The 24,553-nt window shown below is 39.8% G+C and overlaps 1 protein-coding gene and 1 long non-coding RNA gene across 3 annotated transcripts in view; one reads left to right on the top strand and one right to left on the bottom strand.

The window, feature by feature from the left end:
- gnai2b (guanine nucleotide binding protein (G protein), alpha inhibiting activity polypeptide 2b) overlaps positions 1-24,553 on the bottom strand; it is a 53,992-nt gene that overhangs the window by 23,339 nt on the left and 6,100 nt on the right. The window contains exon 1 of one of the 2 annotated variants that reach the window (XM_031301497.2): positions 6,310-6,440. The exons of the other annotated variant lie outside the window; for it this stretch is intronic. Coding sequence (XP_031157357.1) covers positions 6,310-6,325 — 16 coding nt within the window. The 5' untranslated portion in view covers positions 6,326-6,440. Of the gene's footprint in view, positions 1-6,309; positions 6,441-24,553 lie in introns of those variants that run through there. 2 annotated transcript variants of the gene reach the window in all.
- On the top strand, positions 1,280-24,231 carry LOC116051245. The gene is made up of 3 exons (XR_004105312.2): positions 1,280-1,292; positions 7,945-7,950; positions 24,151-24,231. It is a non-coding gene; the product is annotated as an uncharacterized LOC116051245 (long non-coding RNA).

Genomic DNA, 24,553 nt, shown 5'->3' with positions numbered 1-24,553 from the left:
AATATTTTTGGGTGTATAGACTCTGTAAATAAGAGTGATTATCGGACAATGATGCACCTGTTTGTAGTCTTCTGAACACATTAGGGAAATCTGTTTCATATTGCTCTGAGAGGGCAAAAACCTCTTACCTTAAACTCGGTAAACAGTTTAACTTATCAAATTATTCATGATAACAAACAGGCAGGACATTAATTTATCCCGATGGGACACCACCAAACATTGCTAATTCAGGTACTGACATTCATGATAGTCAAAACAACGCTTAATCACAAGGGAACAAAAAGCCGCTGCACAGGATATTACAGATATTACAGGATATAATACAGTTTTATGTGCCAAAAAAGTACTCAAACTGTCTCACATGGAGCTCAAATATTGACATGAGTAATCAGTGAACAGTAATCTACCCAACAGAGAAGATCAAACACTAATGCTAAAAACATTCAGTATAGCTATTATGAATAAATCTACAGAATATTCTAAGTGAACAGATGTATCTAACCAACAGTTTTGAAGCAGCAATGAACACCAATTAGTATCACAAAGAGTTGTCTGTGTGCTGTGCTGGCAGGGGGACAAGCTCTTTTCTTTGTGTCATTGCAACAGACTCAGAATCCCTTTCTGGCAATGAGAAGATGATGCCACCTCTTTCGGTTTCTTCAACCCTAACTATTCATACTTGTTTCTGAGTTGGTTTTCAGTGAGCGCCAGAACACACAGCATTAATAACAACATGATTTGTAGCATGAGGAATGAGGACCACAAGTGCTCAGGCTACAGAAAAGAGAACCATCTCTCTAAAACGCATCCAATACTCACAGGTCCACTCACATCCACAACTTGGCCAGGGTCTCAGTTACCCACTGCTGATGACACAAAGCCTCCATTCATGGACTGATGAGATATCCTGATTGTGGAAAACACACAACCATCCACACAGAATCTCACAGGTCAATCACCTGTCAACTAGGGATGTAACGATACATTTATCTGGCTGAATATATCGATTCAATGATCATTGATTCAATACCATCGATTAATATATCTAGGTTTTATTTATTAGATAGTGCAGATAGACAGAAAAGGGGAGAGAGATACGCAGAAAAGGGCCGCGGGTACATATCTTCTTAAAGATGCAACTTTATTTTGAAATTTCCACTTTATGTTTAATCTTTTTATTAAAAAGAAGAGTTTTTTTTCATTTAAATGGCTGGAAGAGTTCAGTAATAACATTTTAAAATCGTATTTTTGTTGATTTTTGAGTTAATATAAACGGAACTGATTGTACAAAAGTAAATGGGCATTTGATATCCTCTCATATCGGTCGAGGGCCCCTGAATTGAATTTGTATCGTGGTAGACTTTGTGATGTTAACAAATATCGTACAGTTGTCCAAAGAATCAATATAATATTGTATCATTATAAAACTTTACGCCCCTCCTGTCAACCAGGCCACGCATGTCAATCTATATCTGATCTACTGTATAAACAAGTGGCTGTTACAGTGCTGAAACACTTAGTTGATTAAGGGCGTTTTCACACATACCTCATTTGGTCCGGACTTTCGGACTTTTCAGTTTGATCCGAACCAAAATTAGAGGTGTGAAACCTCTCCCGGACCACGGTCCGGATCATAAGACCAAATTTTGGTCCGACCAAAAGAGGTGGTCTCGGTCCGGACCAAACTGAACCATGGTCCGGTTCGTTTACAGTGTGAAAGCATTTTTTGGATGGTTCGGACTTTCGGACCAAATAGAAGAAGCTCTGGCAGGCTCTCCTTGTGTTACAAGACCGGGGAATAGCTCCTTTAAGGAATAGCTTGGTGCTTAGTGTGTAGGCTACATGAGAGAGTGAGAGTGACGGTGAATGCGCTCAGAGCAGACAGCTGTCGGCTATCAGAGCAGAGAATACATCAGCAGTTTATTTGTTAAGTGGTAGTAAATGTACAGTGTAGGTTTCCGTTTGTCTCTGAATAAATTCTCCAGAAAGTTCCAGTGTCTTGCTTCTCAACATCACAACAAAACAAAAAGAGCCGCGACAGTAGGGGAGAGCAGCAGTCAGCTGAAAAAACTCCGACACAGAGAGAGGATACGAGAGGACGGGGAAGCCTGTCTACAAACCAATCAATTAGAAGTATCTGGAGACGCAGCTCACGTATGTGATGACAGCAGAACGTAGTTTTGTCACGTATAGATCTTTAGTGCGCTTGCATTACTGCAGTGTGAAACCAAAACTTACCGGATCAAATGTATACAATGTAACAAAAACATGAACCTTGGTACGGACCTTGGTTCGGACTTTCATGTGTGAAAACGCCCTAAAACTGTGGTAGGCATTATATTTTTGGCATCATTGCGCAAAAATTCCATATTAAGCTTTCAGCACATTGTTATTCAAGTGGTCTGACAGAAAGTTAGACTTCTGCACCTCCGCTTGGCTCTGTTGTCAGGCTTAAGACAATCTAGCTGTGACAGGAGACTTTGGCCAATCACAGGTCATTGAGAGAGAGCCATAGAGAGAGAGAGCTGCAGGAAGCGTTGTTACTCTACGTGAAATGCTCGCGTTTTTTGTTGTTGTTGCTTTCTACTTACTGCAGAGTTAATTGATAAGTAAATTGACAGAAAATTCATAGACACAATTTTGACAATTGACTAAGTGTTTAAATTATCAGGCAAAAATTACAAATATTCTAATATTTTCAACTTCTCAAACATGAGAATTTGCTGTTTTCTGTTTTATATCATTGTAAATCAACTATATTATATTTGGGGTTAGGACTGTTTGCAATTTGAAGACGACGCCTTTTGTTCTGGGAAACTGTTGGACATTTTTAGCAAATTATGACATCATATTGGCTAAATGATTAATCGTAAGAGATAATCGACATGATAATCAGTAATTAAAATAATCGCTATAGTTGCAGACCTACTCTATTGTACTTTGTTTGTGAGTGGGAAGCCAGTGAGGGATCTTCTAAACTCTGTCTGGACCCCCACAAGAAGGAGTGTTGGATCTGTGGCAGATAGCTTGTACCTCCACATGTGTAACCCTAGTGAGGCTACTTGTCTTCAGGTAAAAAATAAATAAAAGTGGGATCATGACTCATGTCTTTCAGAGGAGACAAGAGGTTGTCTACGTCCTCTTGTCCTCGTCCAGACTAGCAGGGAGAGTAAGACGTGACAAGGGCAAGTTAGAGGGGAGTTGGTTTGAAAAGAAATGTAGTAAAAAGCATCAGTGACACCAGACCTCCTGTGGCCTGTATTTGATCCATATGCTTTACTTATGAGCTTAAGGGCCACATAAGTCACATTATAAACTTGCTGAGAATAGCTGAATACAATGGGGAGGAGGTAAAAACTGCTCTGGTGTAGCTCAAAGGGCACAGATTCCCTTTGGTAAAGCTGACACAGTACCACCTTAACCCTGTAAGGTGTGGAGATACTGAGCAGGGACAAAGCAGCATATATCCATCAAAAACTAATAACCCTGAAAGTAATTAATCACAATTTAAAATACAATGACATAGAGGACAATATGGAGGAAAGCTTGAGAAGAAAAAGCACTTTCATCAAATGGTAGTTAAACAAACGGACAGATAGGAGGCATTGACAGTAAAGGTGGACAAGAGTGACAAATGAGCAGGAGATGGAGGGGGAGGATGACGATGCGGAGAAACTGTGAGCGTGTGAGCGGACTGAGCATGGAGGGCACTGGTCAAGAGAAAAAGTGGTGGGATGAGAACTAACACGAGTGCCTGGTACATTCATGATTATTCATAACAGGTTATCTGCCAGTTTGCACATAATTACAGAGTTGCTGCAAGTCCAGCAACTAGGAGCAAAATGAAAAGCGAGATTGGTAACGGAGGCTAACGGAGTGTAGCATTGAGTGACAATGAAGTTCAAAGCATTCAGTGAGGAGCAGCGGGCAATCACTTGTTTTGTTCTTGCTTTCTGCATCACTTCACTTTAAGCGGATTAGTGGTTTGCTTTACTGCAAGCAAATGCAAATATGAGCAAGTGTCAGGATGGCAGACTGTTTTATAGAAAACTCTATAACTCATCATCCCCAGTGCAGACACACCTTTCACACCTCGCCACTAATAATGACCCAGTTACTTCCGAAGAACCTTTACTAATTATGGCATTAAAACCAAAATGAGTGCATTATTTTTACAGGTTAATTTACAGAAATACAGAAAGAAAGAAAGTACATTATAGCTAGCCGGCCAGCTAGTTAGCTAGCTTGCTTGCTAGGAGGCTTAGTTCTCAGTTCAGCATCATCTGTATTAGAGAAAATACTCTCTAAAAGTGAATAGTTTGCCAGCCTACTTACTGGAGTTCCACAACTACACTTATCCTATCTCGGCTGTATTAGTTGTGTCCCCTTCAACAATTGCCCGTAAGAAATGTTATGTTTATTGTCCCCACCCCCCCAAGTGTTAGATGAAATGTACGCCCATGCCTTGAAGGAACTAACCAGAAAAGGGCAATTAAAAAAGCTGTCTCACAGAAAAAAACTAAACTTGTCCTGGCACATTTAATTACTGGACAAGTTGAGTGAGGTCCCTATCTGGCTGCAGGCAAAACACACTCAGCTCGCTCTGTGGAACTAAATTCTTATTTGCAAGCAGTATCATTCTGACTCTGAAGAAAAAAACAAGACTAAGAGTCATGCTAGCAGCAGCATACTAACTTGCTCACAGTGACAATGCTAACATGCTGACGTTAGGCAGGTGTTAACCATGTCCACCATCTTAGTTTAGCATGTATGTTAAGGGTCTTCCAATCCATTTAATAAATATTGAGATATTTCATTGGATAAAAATGAAAGTCAAATATTTTGACCTGCTAGTGGTGTTACCAAATGCTTAATCTTCTGGGGACCATGAATGTTTGTACAACATTTCATGGCAATCCAGCTAACAGTTGAGACATTTCAGTCTGAACCAAAGTGGTGGATTGACTGACTAACACACACACACACACACACACACACACACACACACACACACACACACACACACACACACACACACACACACACACACACACACACACACACACACACACGTCATAAATCCATTCTGCTATTTCAAAACAATATCTCAGCATCCTTGGGAGGCCTATAATCACAAACACTGTTTCACATCTTTGTGTCACACAGCCCACTGCTGTGGCATTTCTTCTGTGGAGACATGTAACACATCACATCAGCATACAGTATGCCAGCATCATAGGCCATCTATTGTCTAAGTGACTGCCATGGGAGAATGACTCACTTGCCTGGCTTAGACACGATTCCTCCTTCGCTCTACATTGGTATCACGACTGCTCACATTCAACTAGCTTTCACAGCCATTTAAAAGGTTAACCTCCTCTGGGCGTTGATGAAAATGGGCAAAATACACAACAATGAGGCTGTTGCTATTTAAAGCCCTGAGGCAATGTACTGAGAGAGCTGACTGACACAAGCAGACGTGAGTCATTTTTAAGTACAGTTTTGTTCCTGACCCAAAATGTAAAGTTCATCTGGGCATACATTATTTGATGTATACAGTAAAGATCTGCTGTAGCAGGAATACATATACTCACTACTGTGGTGTTCAATAGCATTTTATTAAATGTGAAATCAGAATTGAATATAATGACTTAGTGACAAATGTGCACAATAACTTAACAAGACACAGAAGCATTAGTATTCAATAAATTGTTGGATTTTGGCCATTGGAAGCCAACTCTAATATGTTTTCTGAAAACAGTGATAGTTCACAGTTATTGTGCATGATCTTTACAACCAACTAACTCCTTAGCTCAATCATTAAAAGGTGAGGTAATACTGCATATAATGATAAACCCACAGAGAATTATCACCCAACTCTTTAGTTCCTCTCAGCTCTACAGAGTGTTGAACTTAAGTTGTTTCAATTTAACCTTTTTGGTTTGTTCTCACCACTCTCATTTGCATTGTTTCCAGCAAGAACAGGCAGTTGCAAAAAGCTCTATAAATTCACTGCGCACTACCTGTCCAGCAACCAAATGGAAGCCAGCCAAAGTAGCGACTAGCTGGTGAACATAGTGGAGCATTTAGCAGCTAAAGAGTCAGATATTTCCATCAGTGGTTGTGACCAAAACAGAGCAAAAATGACAGTAAAGGTTGGAAATGCAGTCATGAACCTCATGAAGCACACAAACGCAGCAGAAACAATTATTAATACATTAAAGGATTGAGTGCATCTGCTTAATGCTGAACTGAATAATTCTTATGAAATCAACCTGACAAAGCCCCTTTCACAAATGCACTGCAAACCTGAAATTATAGACATTAGCCAGCAGAGATGTATGTGAGAACGCAAATGTCCGAATCAGTTGGATCAGACATCAATCAGCCTTTAACCTGCTAGCTCCCTTGTACAAACTCGTGCAATCCCTAATTGAGCTCATGTGTGAATAGAGCAGCACATTATGCGGAGAAATCACGGCAAGCGAGTGGGTGTGTTGATGACCTTTCTATCGCGGCTCGCACGAAAGCGGAAAAAAACAAAGATCCAAGGGCAAAAAAGAGTGATTTACATGAAGATGGCAACGAAAATGTCTATCTGGAGAGACAATGAGATTCGGGAACTTCTGTCCGATAAGGGCCAATGCTGAAATCGCCAGACAAATTCAAGGACGGCGAACGGCTATGTGACAGCGGTGTAATACATGTCATGTCCTGCCTCCTGCACGCTCTACCCAGGCACCACCCTTGCATAAACCAAAAGGAGTATTTCTAGTAGGTGAGAACACATCTGATATGGACAATCTCCTGTTGCGTGCTACATGTTCGCATGCGAAACTCCAGAAGATTTTGGGACCTGATACTCCGGACATTGTCTGGAGTTTATATGAGAAAACGGCTCAAGACAAGTCTATTCTGTGAGGACATAATGGTCAATATACACCAAAAACGAAGGTTTCGATGAAAGATGAACTTTCCGATTCTTAAATTATTACATTTTTTATTGTGTGTGTGTGTGTGTGTGTGTGTGTGTGTGTGTGTGTGTGTGTGTGTGTGTGTGTGTGTGTGTGCACATGCTAATCCAAGAAACTAATTTTTAAGTGGAACACACTTGGTTCTAGTCCATTGCCCTCTGTCAGCAGGCTGTAACTAACAATCTCATATTTTTCACCCAGCCTTTCTCTATTCTCTTTTTGTTAGCCTGCAGATAGTGGCAGTCTTTGAATTATTTCATGCAGCTACTCCACAGATTCAGGCTTCCAGTCAGGGAACAAAGACCTAGATTAGCTTACTGTATCACTACATACAGGTTCTAGTGGGTGACTGTCTACAAACTACCATCAGTAGCACAGGTGTTTCAGCCAGCACGGCAGCCAGCTCCCCTCTCCCTCCAACCTATTTCATATGCAGAGTGAAAAAGCGATGGGGGAATTTTACATGGCTGGATACGGCATAGTAAGTCATCGCCTGGAGTGGAAAAGTAGGTCATCAGCCTCACAGGGAGCAGTGGAGCTTACTGCTTTGCTCTGTAGAGTATGATGCTTGCTGCACTCTGGCTGTGGAGCCAATATTAACAGTATGTGATCCTGTGTTACGTGTGCTCACTGGCAGTATCAACACATTTATGTGACCTGGATGCTAAATTTATATCCCACAATTCTACATTCAAAATTGTCAACGAGCATCTTTAAGCTACTGCGTATTCTTAAAGAAAAATCAATGCAGCACATCAAGCAGAACACCATGTGTCAGATACGAAGGAAGTGATGGTAGTTTAAGAGATTGGGAGCAAACAGCCTTTCATATATCTGGTGCCTACAGTACATTGTCAGATTCACTTCTGCAGCTAACAATTAAAGCAGATGAACAGAAACAGGTGTAGATTTTAAAGACTCATGTCTCGTACATTCTGGGGAAAAACAGCATCAGTGAGAAACAACAGAGAAACAAGTGGAAGCTCATTCTGATGCATGCAAATTAACAACAGCACACTGAGAGCACCAGACAAACATTAGAGAGCCTGTAACATGACATCTATCTAGATATGTATGCAATGCAGTCAAATCAATCTGTGCTGCCTGAGGAAGAGCACCGAGCTTATACAGTACTTTATGAAGAGTATAGCAGAGACACACTTCATTACGTCCTTTAATACAAGCAAGCACACATTACTGTTCCTGTTACTGTATCCTTTTAGACCTTAGTGCCTCCTTCAGCACCATCAAACATCTTGCTTTAAATGAATGCCCATCAGCAGTTTGTAGTGTCACCAACACTGCTCTTGACTGATTCATACATTTCCAATACAAGGTGCCATTCTTTGTCTAATCAATTTCTTTCTACATGGTCTCCCATAGCACAAGCGAAACACATTACATCATTGCTAAGCTAGTGATGCCAGACTGTGTCTCCTCTTAAAAGTAGGGCTGTCAGCATTAACGCGTTAATCGTGATGCGATTAAGGGTCGAGCATAATGCGTTAATTTTTTTTAATCGTATTAATCGCATGCCGCCATTTATTAATTTATTTTCACTTCACTCGGCTTTGCGTCGTGCCTAACAGGCTACTATTTTGCCGTACTTCCTCGTAACACATCCTGCTGCAGCAGGAATAGCAACGCGGATTTCGGTGCCTCATTCTGGTGCCACTGATATGTCTGCGCTTCTCTCTGATGCTCTGAAACAGACGTTACAGGCAACAGAAACACTGCTGCACGTGACGCTAGTTACTACACTCGACAGCAGCTAACGTTAGCCTACCGCTAGCTAGTAGCTGGATTAAACACGGTTACAATGCTGACAGTTAACGCTAAACGGTGTAAAGTTTGTCTGTCTTTCACTGTAGATGATTCAGACACCGGGATGTAACAATCTGCAGCTGCCGTTGTCGGAAAAACACAGACGGTGCGTTCAATGAAACTGGTAATTTACAGCCTCGTGGTGCTTTCAAAGTTGTTGTTAAATGCCCCTTTCCCATCTGGTGGTTGTTTCTGTCATTCAACAGCTATTTACTAGTGAAATAAGTTATTGTTATAGTGATTACATTATTATTAAACATTTAATTCTGACGATATGGCCTTAGCAATAAACAAGCCATTCTTTAATGTCGCCAACTGTTTAGTACCCTTCTTTTCAGTTCAGGCACCGTTAAGGCACCGGTACCATTTTAAAAGTACCGCTTTAGCACCGGTATCCAAACCAAACAATACCCAACCCTAATATTGACTCTAGATTCAAATTTGTGACTAAATTAAATATATAATATATATATATATATATATATATATATATATATATATATATATATATATATATATATATATAATATAATGAGCAACCTTCTAATCCCTCAAGTATGACCCTGCATATACTGGAAAGAAAAAAGCAGAGCACTAAAGATAACTTGAAATAGAAATCGTTGGAGGGATATGTACTTGGATAGCTTTCTGAAACTGATCTAGTCATTATCTAAATCCTTGGCTCAGACACACTGGCAGGGAGCAAAATGCTGAGCTCATATTACTTCAAGAGAAAAGTTTTCACAAATTCACTCCTAAAGTTGCCAACAAACTACTTATCTCACAATAAAAACTGGTTAAGCTCCAAAAAATAGGTTTCATTAAAACATAGCTTAAACTGAGCCGACCTGGCAGTTCACCTGGTTGAGCATGTGCCCCACGTACTAAGGCTCAGTCCTTACCGCAGTGGTCCTATCCAATAACGGCAAAAAAATCATAGTTCAAAATGAAGTTCTTTACCTAAAAACTTTATAATTGGCATAACTTGTTATTTGTTATATCTTATTGTGGGTATTTAGGTAACAAGGTAAATACATACTTTTTGTTCTCGTTTTTCCACGTATTTGACACTTTTATACATTTGAGTCTCTGAAGTGCCTGCAACCCACAGACTATGAAATAAGACAACCCAGTCAGTTGTTGGCTGCCTAGATCAGAAAACATGGGATTCAACAACCCATTCAAATTTGGCTCCCCTTACTATAGCTTCGTTATTCGGCCTCACTGCTCTGTATTAAAAAAGGTACGAACATGGAATGGGGGGACAGAATTGTTCAACCATTAAGCCGGCAGCAGAGGTAGTAACGGAGCCGAATCTACGCCTGTGTAAAATAAATAAAAATAAAAATATTGGCTGCTGGCTGCCAATCAAAACAGGGGCCATGATTGATAGCATTGCATCATAAGAGGACACATTTGGTCTTAAATTCTGGATTATGTCCATAAAAAGGTATTTAGATGAACTATTCAATAACAGGATTATTATTATGACAAATGGCCTCCCAGTAGAGCTGATTCCACACTTTACTGTATGTGACAGGTTGTCGGAAGTATCAGGTATCACACAGTATACACACCAATCACCAGGATAATTTAGAACAAAATCAATATGTACCCAGCCTTGCTTGAGTTCCTACTAATAACACTAATCCAGTGAATGCGCATGAATTCTTATCAACGTATTAGAGCCACTGTTCCATAGTTTTTAGATGAAAATTCATTCATCATATTTAATATGTTATGAAAGCCAGATAGAAAAGGTTACATACAGACAAGTCAGTCTAGAGCCCCACTGAGAAATTGCCTGCTAGTAGCTTATCGACAACATATCGGTATCTTGCATTTATGTCACCCTTTAAGCAACAGGAAATGCCAATGACATGCGTAAGTTATTTTAGAACTAGTGTCTCCATTACAGTGGGGCCACCAGTAAAGCAGTGACACATTCATTTTTGTACTGTAAAATGTCCAACTCATTACATACTATATCTTAGTCCCAAATCTTTAGAGACAAACAATTCTTATCAAAATGCTCGTTCATGTAAAATGTTTAAGTAAAAACAAAAAAGAATATTGGTAAACCCAAATTTTTGATGATTTTTGATGCATGGGCATAGTCTGCATGCATATCCAAATGTATGTATAGCCTACATACAGTATGTATATACGCATGAATATATGCATACTTCAGCACACTGACGTACAATATCTTTAATATCTGTAGCTCCATAAATTATGACTGGCATTACAGCTTAAGATAGTGCTAATCAAAACAATTTAATCTCTTTATTCAATTTGGCAGGGCCACTTTTGTAAAAAATGAAGACTGATTATTCACTGTAGAAACAGAAGCTTCCCACATGCTAGTATTCTGTTTCTGAGCCCTGCGTTTTAGGAAATGAAAGCCTGCATGAGATACAGACTTTATGGTGAAGATTATGAGAATCATGGCTTTCCCTTTCCCCTAATCAATCCACTGCGCCTGGAAAGTGATTCTACGCGTATCCAACCATCACAGCTGGTGTTTGCCTGGCAGTCATACTGCTTACTCTTCCACCTCCCTATGTTTCCGCATACCATCATGTCAGCTTATACTCTTACACACACTGAACTCACACACACGTCAGCAAACAGATGAGACATCAGCAGTGTCGGGCAGCTGCTGCAGTGTTAGAGGGATCCCATAAAACCATCCTGCATTCTGTTGGCACACCAGATTGTTAGGAAAGTGAGGGCTGTGCTTACACCAAATCAGTTGCACATGGTAAAGAGTGCAGTTGTGCCTATGTTTGTATGTGCTCAAACAAGTTTTGATAGCTTTGGTTGGCCAAGGAACACAAAATCTTGCAATGCAATGAAGGGACACTGAAAATTAAATGACATGAGTGCAGTTATTGTTGCTACATAGCTTCATCTTCGAAAGCATGGTCATTGTAATTTATAAACTCACCTTTGCATGCACACCGTGTGCTTCCGTGTATTTGTGTCGGGCAGGAAAACATTTATACACACCTGACAAATTCCCACTTGGCCATGAGGTGCTTGCTGTGTGCAGCTCTTTTATTACTGCTGACGATAGTGCTGATGGCTGATATTACTGGAGAGATATTGTGCCATTTCCACCAAGAAAACATGCCTAAATGCTGGTTTGTGTTGTTCGGACCACACAGAGCCGGTAGTGAAATGAGTAGTGTCCTTGCATGTGCCGGAGTAGTTGTCATGGTTACAGCAGCACATTGCCTCACCAGAACTAAATTACGAACATCAACACATTTACACGTTTGTGTGGGCCGACAGAAGAAAAACTATAATACTACTATAATACTAAAGCACAGGCTCATTCAGTAACAGCTTTTCCTTTGCTCTATTTCAAACCTGTTTGTTGTGTTTTTGATGGAACTTGAAGTGAACAGTGAAGGGATGAAGATTGAGACTGAGAAGAGCATTGATAGTATTCATCTACTTTGCTTTGTCCGTTTTTATTTGAAATATGTCACAGAGAGAACCACAGTGGAATGTTCTCATGCCTTTGAAATGGCTTACGATGACTCCTTATTCACTGTCCCCATCACAAATACCTCTATTGATCTCTTCATGCTATACCAGTCCCACTACAAAGTGGACAGGCATGAATGACTCCAAGTGAAACATAATGTGCTGTGCTGTACTAGTGCTTTACTACTTTGACTTCAACGCTTAACCTATCCATTCATCTGGAGAGCATGGCCTCTGTGTTTGTATTGAATCACATCTAAATTGCATCTGGTGATACTGGAGATCAATAAACTATTTAACTATTTACCCTACGATGTGTCTGTGTGCGTCGGCTTGAGGGTGTCTGGTGTGCATGCTCTCGCACTATAGGTTGTGTTATGTAGTTTGTATATTGTGCACCTGTCATAGCCTCATCTATTATTTTAATCTTCAATCATCAACAGTGCACGCCGGTCCGGTAGTGCAAACATGAATTAATCCCACTTATCTGAATCTGGTTGGAACAACAAGAAGCATAAATATTTCCGGCAAGTAAGCCTACAAGTTACTTTTGTTTGCAATAGAAATATAATTGCTAAGATTGTGATGATAGCCAACTCCTTTTATACCATATGAGCACAGTTGACAGGCAGGGTAAATGCACTTCTTGTTGTGGCTGCACCTTGGCTATTTTATTTCTGACATTGTGGTAGACCTTTGATGCGTAACACAATTACCAATGCCCTGTTGTCTGAATATGCATATATGCAATAAATGCACTTCTTGTTGTTGTCGCATTTTGGATGTTTTGTGTTGTTATTAATTGTGGCTGCATAGGCGTTGTCTGAAGCTGAAGTCTTTCACCTTTGCACTTGAAAGATCATTTCATTGCCTTGTGGTCACTCCAAAACACTTGAAATAGTTACACCATAACACCTCCAGACATGAGTCAAAACCATGTGAATCATGGGATTTATGCAACCGTTGATCTTGTTAACAAATTAACTAACACGGGTGGGATATCTGCTATATGTTTAATAACACAAGACAATGAAACACAGCATACAAATACACTTTCCTGTTAAAATAACATATTTCTGTCATGAATTCCACTAACAGTTTGTTTTCATCTGGTTTTGCTTTATCACCAACTTACTGTACCTGTCATTTCGCCTGCAGCCCATTCTCTCATTAGTCCCTCAGCATATATACCAGTCTGAGTCTACTCTCAATTAGTCCCTTGCCAGATTGTCTTGTGTGTTACTGCCAAGCTCTCCAGCATTACTTAGTTTATATATGCTTGATCTGCCTGTTCTGAGCCTATTTGCCTCTTTTTCGGACCTTCTGCCTGCCTGACCCTCTTCTGATTTGTTAGCCTGTGTGACTTATATCCTGGTTTTAACTCTGCCTGTGTTTAAGTTTAACTGTTAAGGTAACTGAACTTTCCTTACAAACTCTGACTGTCTCATAGTCGTGCTTTTCGGTTCAAGTCTAACAGTAGCAGTTAACAATACAATTTCTAACACCTACATTTCTGTCTCAAGCAGAATGTAGTTCATAATCTAGAGGTATAATGTCTTGTTAATGACATTTAAATCTTTTGCAGCCTGACTCCTGCACTGGACAGATATGAATTACTGACAAATTAATGGCACATTAATTCAGGCTGGATCCAGCTAAATTAGAGTCTCCCCCAAGAACAAACTGAGCAATTAAAAAATTAGGGCATTTTTTACATAGTTATAATATTCCACTGTAAGGGAAAGTTCGGTATTTATGGAATGGACCACCGGAGGAAAATAGGGTTTGGTCATGTCTTTTTATTCTTTGTTGAGGGGAGGGTCATCCAATTTGTTTTAGCCTAGGGGGGAGGGTCACCCAACTTTTGTATTCATGAGAACAGCAACATTTCAAAGTGGCTTGTTTGGTGCATATTTATCCATGTGGCTCCATGTAGCTCTCTCAGTCTCGGCCCCTATCGCTAGCAGATGGGTCCCTCCTTATTTAGCTTTAGAGACCGTGGGATTTCCCAAACTGGACAAATCCCGCTCGCACATATAAACACAAAACTGCTTAGCTAGCTCCATCGTGTTGTAACTAAGACATCTGATGAAAAAATAATTTTATTCATTAGCATGATTGCCGTACTGTTTAGTTCAAAAACATCCAAAACACCGTACGAAATCATGGCGGACCAGACATAAGCTTTTATTTTGAAAAGTCAAAGCTTGCGGACTGCACCAAGCTGGGATGGCATGAGACGGGAGGTCTCCAGGCTGCAGCCATACCCGACTCAAATATCCTTTCGGTCCCGGTGATATACATATAAACGACAGCCTTTTCAAGGCATTTGAGAAGAAAGGAGTGGTAGCATGCAAGCTCCCAAATTGACGCTCGTCTGAGAAATGGAGTTTTGGATAATGTTCAGCTTTGGCAGCTTTACCCATGCTAAAATATACAATGACTGAGGAAGCCTAGTGACAAGTCCATAGCAACCAGTGTTGAATTTGTTATTACCCAGTGTGCTTTGCTGAATGGTCTCAATGTTTTATTGTTTTATTTCATGTGAATACTAGTTTACTAGATGAGTAACTTAGTATTTGAAGTAATGCAGTAATGCAGGAAGTGTGCATTTAGTTTCCATGCGTATTGTGTTTCCACAGCAATGTTAATGAGTAAATCTACTGAAATGGCCACCACACCATAACAGAGGAGTGCGATGCGTAAGATGAGAATGCAGAGGTTTAGTGATGTATGTCATGGCTGTAAAAAAAACAATAGCTATCTGTATGTCTTTGCAAAGTGCAAACCAGTACAGAAGGCATCAATAAATTATTGGGGAAGGTCATCCCATTTTCCAATGTCATTTTGGATGGTCATCCAAAATGTATTGCTGGTGAATGGAGGGTCAGGTCTATTTTGGCTAAAGATCTCAAAACTCCTCCGGTGGCCCCTGAAATGAATAACGAACAGTCCCTAAGACAAATGTGTTTCAAACATGACAAGCACCCTGGTGACTATTCTTTCTCAATCCTGCTGGGAGCTACAAATGGCAATACTGATGTTTTCAGACACATGATAGCAAAATACCAAGATGCAGAATTTATATATTTTTTTATCAATATTAGTATATCTTGAGCAGATGGATATTGGCCATTACTAACAAGCATACACTCTGATGTCACTCTGATGTCTCTCTCTTACCATTATCTTTTTGTGTGATGCTTCGCTGATCATAGGGAATGGTTTACACTACCTCTGGGAAACAGTATCATGCCAACTCTCCTTTTTTTAATTTCCTCATCTATCTGGCCTCAAGTTACCAGCAGTATCTGTCCAAGAAGATTTCCAGACACATCTTAATGACTTTTGTTTCATCACCTTGTTTCATTAATGCCAAAAACAACAACTTTTTGTTTTTGATTTGTTAAGAGAGGGTAAGAGCCAAACATTTAAGCCAACATTATTTTTTCTTTTGTTTGTTGGCCACTTGGGGGAACCACAACTAGCTGTACTGATTATCACCTTATAAAGTTCTAAATCTGAGATTTACTCAAAATGAATGATGATGGCCTGTGGTGGCAAGATAGTAAGGTCATCGTCAGGTGGTGCTTACAGATTCTTATCTTCACAAACTCAAAAGAGAGTAACACGTTTAACTAATCAGAGGTATTAAAGCTGTAGGATTGTTTTCTCAGAGGTATAAGACTCAACTTTTAATCACTTGGAACACTGTAAGATTGTATTTGTAACACTGCTGGTTATTCTTTTCAGAGTATGACAGGAAAATAATAAATCTACTGAAAACTTAATTTTAAGCTGTTTTAACAGAAGCCAACCCTTTCTTGGCAAAACATCACCATCTGTTACCGCTGTGTTAACGGTTTCTTTGGTCATATAAAACATCTCTGAAATATCTCAACTAGCAGTAAGTATAAACTTGTTTTACATTCAAATATGATCACTGAAAGAATTTTGGTTCCTGCTGTTTTTTGCAGAATGAGGAATGTTTTTTTTTTTATTATGGGTATCATTCCGTATGAATATAACCATGGCATCCAGGCAGAGAGTTTAAAGACTTGAAGAATGACTATGATTATTGGCCCACATTTAGCCCTAGAAAGGGGTTCCCTGTGGTCCAGTGAGCTTTGTTCCAATTTGTAACTAATAAAGGGTTTTTGAGAGTTTTACTTACACACTTGAAAGGCTTAGGTCTGGTTTACTGTGTACAGTGGGCCTGTAAAGCCAAAAACTGTGATAATGACTTATACTTACAGCAACAAATGTGTGTTGTATCCTTCGGTCAGTGCTATATGTTCGTGGTCAAACTATTGTATATTTTATGATTTTCTAAATGTGTGTATTGAGGGGGTTTGATGGCTATGCCAGGAATCAACTGGGAGCCAAATCGATGAGAGACCTTTAATGTTGGCAGATGGAGCTTCAACTTGATGCACTCTGCATCAGGACCACTGATCACTGCTGCTGAGCAGAAACGTTTTCAAAACAGCAAAAATCTACTGGGTAGATTTTCAAACCTTTCAGCAGTTGGTGATGTAGGTGATGTAAGCTAATTGATCCTCCAAAAATGTTAACAGGAAAGAGGACTGGCACAGGTGTTCTGTGATGAGGTGGCAGCACTCACATTGTTCCGTATTCCTCACCACTGCCACAATATCTGTATGAATCTATATAAAACTGTTCATTGTGAAAAAATAGTTAACATTTAGACAATGCTTCTTTTGTCTAAACTAGAAAAGTGCACTCAGTAGAGTGCAGATCTCTGACAGGTGTGTCTCCCTCTCCCCTCTCAAACAAAGGAGAGTTTAATCATGCTCACTCAATTGTCGTTGAAGCCAAAATACACTGTGCACGTCAAAACAGCTGTCCCTGTTTTCTACACTCCCTATTGAGCCCCCCACCGGTGGCTGCTAGGTGCGCGCAGTAGCTCGTGGACTTGCCACCCTGCAATGCTTCACGCCACTGTCCTATTTCCAGCTTTGCCATCACTGAAAAAAACCACTCGCTCCCTACTTTTACCTCTACCGGCTCCCGTAGCAGCTTTATAGTTAACCCTCCTGTTGTCCTCGGCTCAAATTTGACCCATTTTCAAAGTTTCTACATCAGAAATGTGGGTTTCTTTCAACCAAATTGCCAAAAAGTAACACAGATGGTTCCATGAAACGTTCTTCACAAGTAAAAGTAAGGATCAGTTCAATACTATCATTGACTTTTGGGTGTTTTAATCAATTTGACTAAACTTTGACAGTTTGTGATTGTCCATAAACATCCCCTGATCTTAACTATTAGTCATAATAATGTATACTTTTTTGCATTTTTTAACTCTAAAATTAGATAAAAATTCATAAACGATACATGGTTTATTGACTATAAAATCCCAAAGTGAGAACTATTAAAAATAGTGGAAACAAGTTGGTATAAGTGTATACTGGTGGTAGTGGGAAGAAAAGCGCAAAAAACGTTGAAAAAAATGCTACATAAATGTGTTAAATTAAATCAATTTTGGCATGGGAGGACAACACAAGGGTTAAGATGGCGGCGAAGATAACAAAAACAAGGATTTATTTATCTCGAATCGTGTCTAACTTTAGTGGATCATAACATATCAGGTATGAAATTAATCTGCAGATGCTTTGGTTCAAAATGAGACCAAACTTTTTTATGGATGTCAGTTTTTGAGCCAAAACAGATTAGGTAAGGCTTGTTTTTAGCCTAGCTGTTTTCCACAAATGCCTCTTGCTATATAAATGGACTGCATGGACTAAATTTATATAGCGCTTTTCTACGGCCACAGCCAAACAGAACCAGTTGTTGATACTTGTGGCCACTAGCGGCCGGTTAAGAGGAGTCAGGAGTCAGCAGTCAATGACGGTGTAAAACTGTCAATAAAATAGGTTTTTCAAAAGTCATGAACTGAATCACCACAACCATGACAACCTTGAGCATACAGTCATAGAGGTGCACAAAACATACGAGGATGGGCAGTAGTATGCAAGATTAACTGCAGGACACACACACACACACACACACACACACACACACACACACACACACACACACACTACATCTTTATTCTTTCTCCATAAACGTCTCGTTTTATATGATACCCTCCAGGCTTACACCTGGAGAAGATACTAAATCTTTAATTTTCATCTATCATCACTGCAGAGACCCGGGGATTTAATTTCCAGTAGCATTATGTCCGGTTTGGTCGTGCGTTGCTTTGAATAAAATTATTCCTGTTCATGGGTAAAAAGACAGCAACGTTCTTGTTCTTGTTTCTGCACCAACCACCGCAAATGGTAACAATCCTACCTCTACTTTCAGTTGTTGTGATGACACAACTTTGTCACGTTTTAGAAAATTCAATGATGGCCACAAAGAGGTGTTCCTAATTTACCCTCTATTGGAATGAATGACTTTCGATCTCAATCAATAGACGTGGCATGTTGTACCCGTAATGCGCAGGTGTAATGGGCCCTGGTATTTTCCATGCTGGCTCACCAGCATGCTTAATGGGACACATAATGGAACTGATGTCTCGTTAACTAAATTTGTCCCACCTGTGGTTTGTGCTACTGAAGATGATGCTTTCATGTGCACAAACTGTCTACCACTTCTGCAGAATATGGGAATTTGAAATATTACGGTTCTACCTTAATGATATCATCTGGCACATTTAGGAGTTAGATAGATGATGTAATACAGTATACCCGCCCAGTCACCTGTGCTGGCCCAACCTGGCTGGTAGGAAAGCACAGACAACCAAAGCACACGTGAGGGGTCAGAGAGAGATCATTTTTGTTCTACTATTCAGTTAGTGCACAATGTGTAAAATATGATTCAAGTACTTATAGCATTTAACTTTGATATTGTCAAACTTGCTGCTATGATTATTCCATTAACTGATGAGTCAGTTGGAGGAAAATAAATAAGTAAAAATAAATGATTTAAACAATGAATCAATTATTCATTTAGTCAGGATTTTGCTTTCATCTAACAATCATATTTCCATGATGGTTCCCTTGTTTTCTACTAAATGTTCTTACTCATGTCCTTGTCACCTCAAGTTTTGATATTAACTTCCTAAAAATGTAATACTGTTGATTTCTTTATCGGAGCAGACAAAATGTCTTTGAGTCAAAATTATAAAAGAGAATCTTGAATGTTTCCATTTAATTTGGCCTGATTCTTTTTTACCTGATTTTCAGGTAATTGCATGGATTTATGGATTTTTTTCTCTGCCTACCTCTCTCATCCTTTATCTAGCCATCACTCTCAACCCTCCTTTTGCAAAACCAATCAAGAGGTCAAAGGCATACCAAGTTACATCCAGCACCCCCACGTCAACTGTCTTTGGTGTCAAATGTGTAACCAATGTGAGTGGATTGATGTTGGCAGAGGTAACATATTGGTCCTAACAAGACTTTGCTGCTTACTGAGGCACTCTTGCACTATTCACTCACTACCATATGAGAGAGGGTGAGTGGAATATGAAAAGACGAGGACAGAAAGAAATAAAAGAAGTACTAAATTATAGATGGAGCTGATAATGGAAATGTGATTAAAACATGAAAGATGGGGAAGGATCAGGTTTGTCATCTGCACCGTACAGGATTGAGAATGAACTTTTGAACAGACAATTATTCTGCATATATGTGTGAGCTGTGATAAATATGTAATTTAATTAAACATAGCTCTCATCTAAAACTTCCATTATAACTTCAGGTCTGCATAAACCTGCTGGATAACAACTGTAGGTATCACAAAGTCATCAGATAAAAGTTCTACTACTGGAGCAACAGAAAATACAGAAAATATTGTAAGTTAGCCCACTTCAAAATCACATAAAGGCCTGAGGGCTTTACCTTAATTCACTCTCTTCCATACACACAATCCAGCTCTATGAGGATAAGGAAGTTGCAATGAATAGGCAGAAAGCAGGCACTTCTGCAGAAAAAGCAACATTTGGCAACAAAATGATTTACAGAAAAGAGAGATGTTCTTTATCAGTATGTATACAATTTATGCAAGGATACTGTAAGAGGTGAAAGGGCTAGGTGAATCATGGGGCACGCATAATCTCAAAACGGTCTGCACCGTTTTGCCACGGTTTCCGGGTTGAACGACATGTTTAATCGGAACGGTGTAAAACGGTGTGCAACGAGCTTTGAGGTATGTTTTCTCTCGTTTGGTAGGTGTGTCAGAGATGTTATCCAATCAGCAGTGACATGTATGTAAACTCGTGGTAGTAAAAAGGCAGTGGGCTTGTGTGCACAGCAGGGTGTTCAACGCTCAGTTTAAATAAACGTTTTGCTACGTTTTGTCTGGAAGTTAGTCTATTTTGGCCTGGGGCACGTTCAATCTCAAAGCGGTGTGCACCGTTTTGCTACGGTTTCCTGGTTGAACGACCCATTTCCTCGGAACGGTGTGAAGCAGTATGCAACGGCTTTGAGAGTTGAGATTTGTTTTCTCTCGTTTGGTGGGTGTATCTCTCGTTTATTGGCTGTATCACAGGTGATACCCAATCAGCAGAAACGTGTCTGTAAACTCAACGCACCCCCGTTTCAGTTTAAAAAAACATGTTGCTACGTTTTGTCAATGCTGAACGTGGCCCCGTTTACCTAAACTGTCAGCAGTTGGAGACTCTTGGCTCATGCTGGCAAGTAAGGTTCTTCTTCTTATAACACCAAAACCTGCATGAGAATCATCACTTTTCTACGTTTTTTTTCAGTATAACAGTAATCCAGCGATAACTAGTCAGTAAAATCATGGGTGTATTGTAAACAGGAAATGCTCATAGCTAATTCGGCAAATGCGTTAATTTGGTAGAAATAAAAATGTCCGCCGCTCTGACCATTGTGCTAGGTTGATTTGAATGGGAATGTCCATTCTACTCTCATTCTATTTATATGGTTATACTATGTTAGTGGTGTGTGTCTGTCATACTTGTTTGGGAGTTTGTCTGCCCTCTAGTAGCTAATAAATTACATTTTCTAAAAGGTGTAAAAGCTGTGTGTGAACTGTGCATGCAATGCATTGACATTATTACAGGATAAACCACCATCCTGCCTCAAGAAATATTCAGAACGTACTTCCCAATATATGAAGCAAACACAGACATACATGTACACTCTGTTTTATAGACACACATCATCTCATTCAAAGACCTAAACATCTCACACACACACACACACACACACACACACACACACACACACAAATTGTGCCGTGCCTCTGCTCATTAGTCCACTGTGACCCTGAGTCAAGCCGTCTCATTAAGAAAAAATTCTTAAATCGCCTCTGATACTCTAAGTAGAGTTCATTCATGGTTCTACTAGAAATAATCTGTCTCAGGGCATTTATTGGACATTGTTCATTTTATTCATATAGAAAACTCACCAATTACTTTCAGTTCTGTAAACTGTAAAAGTGCTAAATCTAAATCAAAGTAAAAATTGCATCCTAAGTGAGGCTGAAGCAAGGACCCCCTTTTTGCTATTTCAGCACATAAATAAACATGCATTTATTGAGGACTTAGTGGTATTCAGCAGCGACATGACTAACAGTATATAAGTATATTATTTCAGTTTGTGGATAGTTGTGAAATTGTCATATCTGCATGGACAGTCTCACTCTGAGCCGCCCTCTCTGTCATGAGAAGTGAGTCATGTCTGTGAAGCACTATTATTATCATCTGCCTGGGGTGAGAATTAGCAAGAAATAGCAGTGCAGTGGAGGCTCATTTCAGGAGGGTTCAAAGGAAATAAGTTGGGGGGAAAAAGTGAAAGATCCTCACTTAACATTTCTGGGTGAAAATGTGTGACAGGGAAACTGAAACTGCCCCTCAGATAGGGCAGTATCTTGCCCCTTACAATACTTTTAAACATGAAGTAAAACGTGACGGTAATTAGATATCATTATGTGACAGATAATCGCTACATGTGCTGAAATAACAATTTACGATGGTAAGCAAAAAATACATTTCAAAATCAACTTCATTGGTCATTGTATTGTTCGCTAAATTTGATCATATTGCTTGTACGTAGTGAATGGTAATAATATCTTACTTAACTGCAACATTATACATTCATTTCTCAGGGCAGAAAATTGCTGCACTGAAATCAGGGACTGTACTTCGCCTTTGGCTGGATTGCTTTGCATTTAATGTTGTTACCACTTCTATGCAGTCAGGACCTGAAAATACACAAGTTAGAACAGCTAAATCAATACTTTCTTGGGTGTCACCCAACTTTTGTATTCATGAAAACAAAAATTTGAAAGTGGCTTGTTTGGTGCATACTTTTCCATGTAGCTCTCAGTCTTGGCCCCCCATCGCTAGCAGATGGGACTGGCCCAACAAAAATTGCAACATGACAGCAACACGAGTTTGGAGTTGCTTTCTTTGAGAATGCAACCCTATAGCTAACTGTGCCACCGGTTGCCAAAGTATCGTCACTGACATGAAGATGGAATATAATGAATCTGACTAGCTCAAAGGTTTAACGTTGCCTTGAGCTCGAGTACCCACGGAAAATACTGAGCATCCACGTGTGCCAGACTGCCAGTAGGCTACATTCATTTAAAATCAAACATTGCAGTTGGTGCTACGTGGAGCATGTCAGTTAAACTTCTCATCTCCAATCCTATCTGTATTTGTGAGAAGTGGCGCTGTCCTAAGTTGAAAGATAGCCTACTTTACGGCTTTATTATCGAGTTAATAGGCGTGTGTTCGTGTCGGCGCCTATGACAGAGGAAGACAGACAGACAGATCTAATATACATATTAAAATTTATTTACAAGACTGTCAAAGGGAGATGGGTATCTTTCTGCCCTGTCAGACGCTGCTCTCCCTCTCCTCTGCCTGCTCCGTGGCCGCGTGTGTGCGAGTTACAGCCCGGTCAGCAATCTCTTGTGGAGCATTATAACTTCAAAAAACCACAGGTTCCAGTTAATCTTATAATGGATATGTGCGTTGAGTTATTTAAACAAACGATCGGAGAAATAAACGCCTCTTGTCCGCGAGTCTCCTGAGAGAGCTCCAGCCAGCTCACAGCGGGTCTGTGAAGGTGGACAGGCCGGGCGGCAAGCCAGCAACTCCGGCAGGCACCCGCCAGCTGTCACGTCAGACTGTGGAGCTTCTGAACTCCGACACAGTCAGACCAAATTTGCAATTAGCCATAAATTTTCGTAAAACGGCCCATATTTGAGCTCTACATAGTTGATTTCTCGCATAAAAAGAGTCTCAGAAGTGGATTTAGTAATTAAATAGCAGACAAACAATGTATAAAGTTTCCAGTTGTTGGCCACAACAGCAATCCGGTTGTTGTGAACTTTGAATTTCTGATTGGGCGGGCCAGGTGTCAATGCCACCCACAGCTCCGCGCCTGGGTCCCGGTGATTTGGAAATGTGCAAACGACAGCCTTTTCAAGGCATTTGAGAAGGAAGGAGTGGTAGCATGCAAACTCCCAAATTGACGCTCGTCTGAGAAATGGAATTTTAGATAATGTTCAGCTTCGGCAGCTTTACCTATATGCTAAAATATACAATGACTGAGGAAGCCTAGTGACGAGTCCATAGCAACCAGTTAATGTGTTGAATTTGTTATTACCCAGTGTGCTTTGTTGGTCTTAATGTTTTATTGTTTTATTTCATGTGAATACTAGTTTACTAGAGGTGTAACGTAGTATTTGTAGTAATGCAGTAATGCAGGAAGTGTGCATTTAGTTTCCATGATTATTGTGTTTCCACAACAATGTTAGTGAGTAAATCTACTGAAATGGCCACCATAACAGTGGAGTGTGATGTGTAAGATGAGAAAGCAGAGGTTAAGTCATGTATGTCATGGTTGTAAAGAAACAGTGGCTATCTGTACATCTATGCCAAGCTCAAACCAGTACAGAAGGCATCAATAAATTGTTGGGGAGGGTCATGCCTTTTTTCCCCGATCATTTTGGAGGGTCATAGAAAAATGTATTGCTGGCGAAGGGAGGGTCAGGTCTATTTTGACTAAAGATCCCAAAACTCCTCCGGTAACCCCTTTAATAAAAAATGAACAGTCCCTAAACAGAGTTTTCTTACTGTCCAGCTACCACAATTCATATAAGACAAGCTTATGAAGCAGCAGCAGGAAAAAACTTAATGATAGCAAATTTACATTATATACCACTAATGTAATGTATACAATAGTTTTATTTACAGCACTTTTACTAAAAAGATGCAGGTAGTAAAGGGCAGTGCATAGTAAATATGCAAATAC

The sequence above is a fragment of the Sander lucioperca genome, chromosome 6 (genome assembly GCF_008315115.2).
Source record: "Sander lucioperca isolate FBNREF2018 chromosome 6, SLUC_FBN_1.2, whole genome shotgun sequence".
NCBI lineage: Eukaryota > Metazoa > Chordata > Actinopteri > Perciformes > Percidae > Sander > Sander lucioperca.
The sequence above is the reverse complement of the archived record's forward strand: the minus strand, read 5'-3'. Positions and strand labels throughout refer to the sequence as shown.